At 35.6% G+C, this 8953-nt stretch overlaps 1 protein-coding gene across 1 annotated transcript; it reads right to left on the bottom strand.

Moving 5' to 3' along the window:
• Nucleotides 1–4693: 4693 nt before the first annotated feature.
• On the bottom strand, nt 4694–7558 carry LOC109174128 (vetispiradiene synthase 3-like). The gene is made up of 7 exons (XM_019323422.1): nt 7420–7558; nt 6553–6820; nt 6104–6482; nt 5795–6013; nt 5537–5675; nt 5206–5451; nt 4694–5077 (listed from the first exon to the last, which is right to left on the bottom strand). Exons 1-7 carry the CDS (start codon nt 7504–7506, stop codon nt 4781–4783), a joined length of 1635 nt encoding a protein of 544 aa, XP_019178967.1. The 5' UTR covers nt 7507–7558; the 3' UTR covers nt 4694–4780.
• Between the last annotated feature and the right edge of the window lie 1395 nt (nt 7559–8953).

Genomic DNA, 8953 nt, shown 5'->3' with positions numbered 1-8953 from the left:
AGTGGCTAGGACACCATTTGATAAAAATGTTCATCTAACCAAGAACCACGGAGAAGGTATTTCACAAGTGGAATATGCTCGGGTTATTGGTAGTTTGATGTATCTTATGAGCTGTACTAGGCCGGATATTGCCTATGCGGTTAGTAAACTCAGTAGATATACGAGTAACCCCGGTGCTATGCACTAGAAGGCAATAGTAAAGGTTATGAGATACTTGAGGTATACTCGTGATTTTGGACTGCACTACGGGAGATATCCCGCTGTACTTGAAGGGTATAGCGACGCGAATTGGATATCTGATATTAAGGACTCTAAGTCCACGAGTGGCTACGTGTTTACACTAGCCGGTGCAGCCGTTGCATGGAAATCGTCTAAGCAAACTGTGATAGCTAGATCCACGATGGAATCTGAGCTAATAGCCTTGGACAAAGGTTGTGAAGAGGCTGAATGGCTACGCCATTTTATAGAGGATATTCCTAATTGGGAAAGACCGGTACCTCCAATATGTGTGCATTGCGATAGTCAAGCCACAATTGGGAGAGTACAGAGTCATATGTATAATGGTAAGTCTAGACACGTGCGTCGTAGACATAATACCATTAGACAACTGCTCACAACTGGTGTTGTCTCGATTGACTACGTAAAGTCAAAAGACAACATAGCGGATCCGCTGACCAAAGGGTTAGGAAGAGAAGTTGTGGAGAAGTTGACACGAGGAATGGGTCTAATGCCCTTGGACTAAAAAGTTCTATAGTGGATACCCAACCTAGCTGGCACCTAGGTTCAACGGGACAACTAAATTATGGAACGGAGCGCGTCACTGTGGGGGTCTCGGACTCCCTACCACTCCTCGTTAAAACAGTGACTCCCGTACGAGGCTAGCATGTTAATGCTTTAATGATTCTTGAGTATGCGGGAAACTCGAGAAAGAATCACCTATGTTAGAGAGAAGTGAGGGTCGCTTCAAAGGAGAATTGTTGGGCAACAATTCTTTAGAAACTCTCGCAGAACCAGGAACGGTGACCCACGACCAAAACGGGCACACTCGTGAGAGCAAGAGCATGGTTGGGAGATTTCTGTGTGAGATATGTCATCGTCTACACAAACGGCAGTCGGTTCAAAAACATCGCGTTCTACCGTACAGCCAGCAGAGTAAACATGTCTTCACGAGGGAAGGTTCAAAGGGTATAGTGACTCCCTACTTATCCTATGCAGGGATCGACCGTTTGAACACAGTTGTTTCCGATTTCAAAATACCCCGAAAATCAATTTTTCATTCATGTGGGGGATTGTTGGAAAAAATAGCTTGAAATGGCATGTTAAGTGGCTATTTTGTGGTATAATTATCAGTGGGGTCCACTTCCGATTTGGGTCGGGTCAAAGTGGATTCGGATTCTTCGTAGTGAGACGAAGAGATCGATATATTATACGCTCAAAACGGATAATGGGTGAATGAGATATTGATTCTCAAAGTAGACCCATTTGAGTTGGAAAATGAAGGGAAAAAGTGAGCTTTTGTCCCACATTGCTTTGGAATGAAGATTTTCCCCCCTTATATACAAGAGCTCTTTTGAAGCTTGTAGAATTGTATAGCATAGAGGCTCTCTCGCGCGGGGGGGGGGGGGGGGGGGGGGGGGGGGGATGCAAATCAAATTCCAACTAGACGAGATTGAAAAAGGCTTGATTCAAGATAGCACGAGAGGTTGTGGTGCACCGAGAGCACAACAGATCCACGAGAGGTGCATGGGCCGAAACTGTGGTCTCGGGCCAAAGAGGCCGAGACTAGACAAGGCACATGGCCGAAACCTCCAGTTTCGGCCTACACGAACCTGTACTGCTTTCTGTGACCGTTGGGTTTTCAATTCTTACTGTTACGGAATTAATTCCTTGAATTAATTCCAATCTTTAATTTTGAATTCAAACCCATGGTAATGGTGGCTGTTACCAGGTGTAGTGGAGGGTGCCTTAAAGTGCCCTATTAAGAGCTATTTAATCCTTCAACCCTATATAAGAGAGGGTAGAGGCAGCAGATTTTAGACACAGAAAAATTACACACGAAACATTGTTTTTCCAGCCTCAAAATTCTGCTTCTACTCCCTTTCTTTGCCTACTGTGTTCATAGCTTGATCTTGCTCGCCGGATTCCTTGTTTGAGTGCTCAAACATTGAATCACTAGCAAGTTTTATCCTGGGAAGCCTAGGCCACAACGCTCCTAGCATCTTTGGGAGGTGGCAAATAAGGTTTTAAGGAAAGAGTGCTCACTTGACTCTTGCAAAAACCCAACCCCAAACACTAGCCATTTTTGTTCATCTTTTCTTCATTCTTTCCAGAAAATAATAGTCAATTTTTTATTTGATTATTATTGGTTTACTACCAACGGTTCCTACATTTTGTTATACAATTATGTACATTCATGTATACAATTATGTGTATTCTAGTATAAAATTATGTACATTTTTGAACCTGAGATTTTTTTAAAAAGAAAATTAACCGCCAACACTGGGTAGCGAAATTTCAAAAAAAAAAAAAAAAATATGAACAACGTCGTTTTGCATCAGGGCGCACAATGCAATGCGCGCCCTGGTGCAGGATATAAATTGCCCTAATACTCGCCCCCAAGCTCAACAATGGTGATGGACAACATTGAGCTTGTCGTGTAGAAATTCAAATAGGGAGCTAGCCAACGGTTTGATGAAAATGTCAGCAAGTTGATTCATAGTAGAAATGAAGTTAACTTGGAGTTCCCCCTTAGCAACCTTATCATGAACAAAATGATAGTCAATTTTTACATGTTTTATACGTGCATGAAAGAAGGGACTAGCACACAGATACGTCGCTCCCAAGATATCACACCATAGCTTAGGAGGAGCTCTAACAAGCATACCAAGCTCCTGTAGCAAAGAAACCAACCACGTGACCTCAGTAGACACATCGACCAAGGCCTTGTACTCAGTGTTGGTCTCAATGAGTAGGGGTTCAAGTCTAGAGAGGAGGGTGAAAGTACTTGAACAATTTTTGAAAACTTTTCTAAATAATGCAGTGGAAAATAATTGTTACCCATTCTTAAGTTTGTTTTCACGTATTTGCTCTTGCAAATTTTTTGTTTACCTATTTATTGTTAAAGTAGCGGATATCAGGTTATTTAAAAAAAATTATTTTAATAAAATTAAGTAAATAAATAAAGTTAAAGATATTTGTTTAAATAAATAAATAAAATTACCAAAAATATTTTTTGTTACGAATAAATAAATAAATAAATAAGCCTTCGTCCAACGAAGAAAGCTTCTGTCTCCTGCCGGGACAAGAGGCTGAAGTCGTTGGTTTGGGAGCTAGGCAGGTGGTTCTGTAAAGCAAAGAGACTTCGACTTGGCAATGAAGACTACACAAGAGTTGTTTCCAGATGCATATCAGTACTTGGCAAAAATCCCACCAGAATACTAGGCGTTGTTAGAGCATCTCCAACCCATTTACACCAAATTTCTATACTAAAATAATTTGATTGCTCAATTATTAGTTCGAATTTAATTAGTTTAATATAATTTACTTCAAACTCAATTAGTTTAATATAAAATATAACTTGTGATATAAATAATAATTTTTATTAACATTATTTAATTTTTTTATAACATAAATTATTTTTAAAAAAATTAATTCCACAATATTTTTGAAAATTGTGTTGTATATTCTAATATCAATATTATGTCGTATGTATTTTAATTTCATTATGTTCTAGTTATGTTTGATGTATTTGAAATTTTAATTAATATATATTCAATATTAGTCTTGTTTCGATCGTCTCAATGAGATATATATTTAAAATGGTATAATTTATATTTTTTTTTGAATGCTACTAACTCTATTACAATGTACTCAAAGAGCCAATAACACCTCCACTAAGGCTAATGCAACCTCCCAAATGAATGTCCAACCCGGGTACCATTAGACCACAAGATCTTGGTCAATTTATATTTAATAATACAAACTTTAAATATAAGTATTTAACAAAATAAAAAATTACATATAAAACAAATAAATGATACATTTGGAATTACAAAAGAAGGGAAAAATAGTAAAAAAAAAAAAAAAAACTTTTAAAAAAAGAATGTGAAAAGTTTATGGCATTTTTTGTTAAAGCATCAAAAAAATAGAAAAAAGTAGTGTAATTACCTTCTTTTCAAATAGGATTTTGAAAAGAAGGTAATGACATTAGTACTTTACATATTTTTGTGTACATTGCCTTTGTTTGGTCTGATCTTTTGGTAGTTGAGAGGGTTGAATTGCACAAAATTTTGACTGTAAGCAATGAGAATATCAATCATCTACGTAATCTAATAAGAAATGAAAGTGACTAATTGGACATAATAAAGATGGGTCTATGTGGGTCACTATTCTTAAAAGTTCTAATTTCTCCCGAATCTCTTCTAAAATCTTCACCAAAACGAATGTTATCCATCAAGGAATTTTACCATTAAAGTCATGTATTATATCACAATCATCTTTTTCCAAGATTTCCTCCAAAGGCCATCTTCAAGGTGCACCTTGCATAAAATAATGTACATGCATGCACGTTCCTGACGGAATTGGGATCGGATTAAAGATGCATACTGAGAAATTTATTAATCACCAAATTTATTACATAGAGGAGGAGAACAAGTTCCTCAGAACTACACAATGATGAACATATATATAAAATAATTGCCCTACCACAACTCAACCAGACTTGCTCATAGGACATTTTATTAAATTAAATACACAACATGTTTGATTAAGATTTAACTAGTTATAGTGGTATAGGGTCCACGACTAATGCAATAATGTGAGGTTTCAAAACATTTTCAGGATGAGTATATCCGTCTTGGTTGTGCTGGTATGTGACAAAAACAATGCGAGCAAGATTCACGATGCGTAAGAAAATCTCTGCAGAAACAGGTGTGGGTTTAATGAGTCCTTCATTCAAATCCTTCAAGCCAAGTTCAGCCAATTCTTGAAACTTTTCCATTGCCTTTTCTTGTGATACGCCATACTCCTTCATATAGCACTCAATGCCTGTTGTAACTTGCCCTCTATCTTTCTCAACCTATCAAAATAGAATCAATAATAATAATAATAAGTTAATATTAAGCTATCCTACATCAAAATTAAAGGAATTTAATTTGTTTGATCTATCTTTAAAATATAGACAAATTGATTAATCTATAAGCTTACATCAAAGGTGGCTATGTCGTCAATGACTCTGCATAATGTAACACTTGCTTCAAGAATTTTAGGGTTTTGCATTAACCAATCAAATACTTTGTCATCAGCAGACTTCAAGCCATAGCAAGATATTGTGGCCAGCAAATAGTAAGTGCAGCTAACGAATGCATTTCTAAGGTATTCAGCAAACAAAGGCTGGTGTCCTCCAATGAACCACTTCGCTTCAATAAAGTAGCATCTCACAAGTTCCTTCATCTATTTATAATTTAATAGATTAATTTATATAGATTTGATCAAACCAAATAAGACATCATATAACAAATTTACTATTCTTACGTACTCTTTCCATTGCATGTTGGACGGCATATGATCTTCCTTCTTTAGAGAGATTCTTGTCATCTTCATCAAAAAGTTCTAACAGAGCTTTATAGCTAATTTTCATATAGTTTGGCAGCCGATCAATTTCACTAATGTCCCACCTAATTAAAGGCCAGAAAAAAAGGGTAAACTTAATTAGAGAAATGAAACCGAGATACATATATATATATATATATATATATATATATATACATTAGTATACTTTTGTTGTATACTATACCTTTGTATGACATCTGTGTATACATCTAATTCTTCTAAGGTACCATAAGCATCGTACGTGTCATCTAAAATCGAAACAATCGAAATATTTTTGGCAGGCATGACACGAGCCTTAGAATACTGAGGCTCAAAATATACTCCCAGTGCCCAAAAATAGCATTCAACTGCTCTATCCCTTGCATAAGGAAGTGTTGTGGCAAAGTCCAACTCTTTCCACCACCTACACACATGCATGCTTGTTAAACAATATAATATAATTCAACAAAATGTGTATATATATAATATAATATAAATTGTTAGTGTAACAAACCTTGATATTTCACTGAGCTCTTGCTTGTGCAACATCTGCAGCAAATTGAAATCCAATTTGGCAAAGCGCAGCAGCACATCGTTCCTGGACGAGTCCTCTTCTTCTTGGTACACCGAAATGAAAAAGCGCGTTTCGATTCTGGGCATGCCGGTGTGCAATGGCTGATCTAGGGCATGCGTCACCAGCTTTTTTAAAGTGCTGTTGGGTTCCAGAAGTGGTGCTGCAGATCGGAGACGAGTCGCCGCAAAAGCAACCACGCCTTCTAAAATCTCATCACCGTGTGTTCTCACGTACGAAGCTTCGTACAAGCTCAGCAGACCCTTCATATCACTGGTGTCTCTGAACTTGCCATTACTGTCAACAAAGTCGCTGAAAATATCTGCATGCATTAATTAGTTAATTTGGTGATAATCGAAGTTATAATATAATATATATAATTAATAAATTACCAGTAGAAATGTTGTAACCATGTTGCCTTAGCAATCGAAATTGAAGAGCAACAGTTTCCAAATCATCATGCGAGTGCGGGTGGTGGGTATAAATATGTTGGAGTTGATCATCAATCTCTTTCTCAAAGTGATATGCTATTCCAAGGCGTTCCAGCAGGTTGATGAATTTTAATTTCTCCGCCACATTACTGCTTCCTGAAGCAATCTGCAGTGTAGCCCTTATTTGTTCCTTCAAAATTTCAATCTCTTTTGCATATGCTTCAGCAACCTGCAAGTATATAATAAGATGATCGAATTAAATTAGAAACGTGTGGTCTAGTGGCACGAAGTGGCTCTTCCAAATGAGAGGTTATGAGTTCGCTTCTAATGGAGGTAGTATTGATTCTTTGTGCTTTAATAGGTTGAGCTAGCTAGAAAGTAGTTATAAACAGATATTACATTGTAACAGAGTCAGTAGTACTCAAAAATATAATAATAATAATAATAATAATAATAAGAGTTAATCAACGATTTGGTCCCTAAATTATTAGCGAATTGTCAATGTAGTCCCGCAATCGCTTATTCATCGATTTGGTCCCCCGAAATAATTATTTTTAGTCGATTTAGTCCCTCCAGCCATCGATTTAGTCCCTCCAGATTGTTGACTGAAGACGGCCGGAGGGACTAAATCGACTAAAAATAATTATTTTCGGGGACCAAATCGATGAATAAGCAATTGAGGGACTACATTGACAGTTCGCTAATAATTGAGGGACCAAATCATTGATTAACTCTAATAATAATAATAACTAGCTCTGCCATGCACACGTACTAAATAAATAATATATATATATATATATATATATATATATATATATATATATATACCTGATTGTCGATTGAGAAAGAATGGAATCGATCACCCCATAAACTGGGAGAGAAGTTGACGAGAGGGCGTACGATATTGTTTTCCATTATATTGCAAGCGGGAGTAGAGATCAACTATATATCAACTCCGTATATGAGGTTAGGTTGCGACTTGCGATGAAGAAATGAAGGGCAAGGCAACAGTATTTATACCCATCATCAAACGTGATAAACGTCGGACAATAATCCAAATTTATTGTCCTATGTACCGCCGCCGCCAATAAGTTCAAATTTTATTTGTTTTCTTACAACATCCCAATAATTGTTATTTTTGTGAAGTTTTTACAAATGTAATTAAAAAAAGAGAAAAAGATCAAATAAGTCCCTGAACATTTCGCAAAAGGTCAATTAGGCTAAGAACTTTTTAAAAGTGCAATTGAACACATGAACTCATCTTTATATATGTGGAGTCAAATTAATTATAATTGAGATTTAAATGAATATATACATAAATTTTATTAGATATAAAACTTTACCAATAAATTTGAACACAATAAATTTTTTTCCATACTTCATTATGCTTTAATATATATATAGAGATAGAGATACAGATTGAGCTATAATAATAAAACTAGTATTTTACCCGTGCGATGCACGATATGAAAATTTAAGTATAAATGTTATGGTCTCATATCAATCGAGTCAAAAAGTTAATTAGTAATAAAAAAAAAAAGTTAATTCCACTGGAGGTCCCTTGTCTTTGGTGGCAATTTCAAATTTAGTCCCAGACTATCGTTTTTGTCATTTTACATCACAGACTATCGGTTTTTGGACACTTTTAGTCCTTCTCATGATTTTTTATATTTTTAGTAAGGGCATTTTTGTCTCTTCATATTTTTCTTTTGTTATTTTTCTGATTTCAACCAGTTTAATTGGTTTAGGACTTTAGCTAACTTCTGATTTTTAGTAACCATATTTTTCAACCAATTTTTAGTAAAGTCCTAAACCAATTAAACTGGTTGAAACCGGAAAAATAACAAACAAAAAAAAAAAAAAATATGAAGAGACAAAAATGCCCTTACTAAAAATAGAAAAAAATCATGAGAAGGACTAAAAGGTCTAAAAAATGATAGGCTGGGATGTAAAATGACAAAAACGATAGTCTGGGAATAAATTTGAAATTGCCACAAAGACAAGGGACTTCAAGTGGAATTAACTCATAAACAAACTAATCAAATTACAAATTATTAAAAACAATATTAAAATACTAATCAAAATTACAAATTATTAAAAGTTAGTACATATCTTAAAATCAAAGTCTTTATTCATCTTGCAAAAAATCGGCCCAAAACCAAAAAAACAAAACAAAACCAACCCAACTAACTAACCCTAGAAGCATTACTATTGCGCAGCTCCAAATTATATTGTGCATCGCGGTGCATAATCGATTATGCACCGCGCATCAAAACGACGTTGTTTTGTTAAATGAAAAGAAACGACATTTGTTTTCCGCCGTTCCGCACCTTTCCGCAAAAAGTAACCCTATTATTCAGTT

The sequence above is a fragment of the Ipomoea nil genome, unplaced genomic scaffold (assembly GCF_001879475.1).
Source record: "Ipomoea nil cultivar Tokyo-kokei standard unplaced genomic scaffold, Asagao_1.1 scaffold0519, whole genome shotgun sequence".
Taxonomy (NCBI): domain Eukaryota; kingdom Viridiplantae; phylum Streptophyta; class Magnoliopsida; order Solanales; family Convolvulaceae; genus Ipomoea; species Ipomoea nil.
The sequence above is the reverse complement of the archived record's forward strand: the minus strand, read 5'-3'. Positions and strand labels throughout refer to the sequence as shown.

Excerpts from the sequence above, each read along its gene's own strand:
- LOC109174128 (XM_019323422.1), bottom strand. The coding sequence starts at position 7,506 with ATGGAAAACAATATCGTACGCCCTCTCGTCAACTTCTCTCCCAGTTTA. Across the intron at positions 6,014-6,103 it reads GAGCTCAGTGAAATATCAAG|GTGGTGGAAAGAGTTGGACT; the intron begins GTTTGTTACACT and ends GCATGTGTGTAG. Across the intron at positions 5,452-5,536 it reads TCCAACATGCAATGGAAAGA|ATGAAGGAACTTGTGAGATG; the intron begins GTACGTAAGAAT and ends AATTATAAATAG.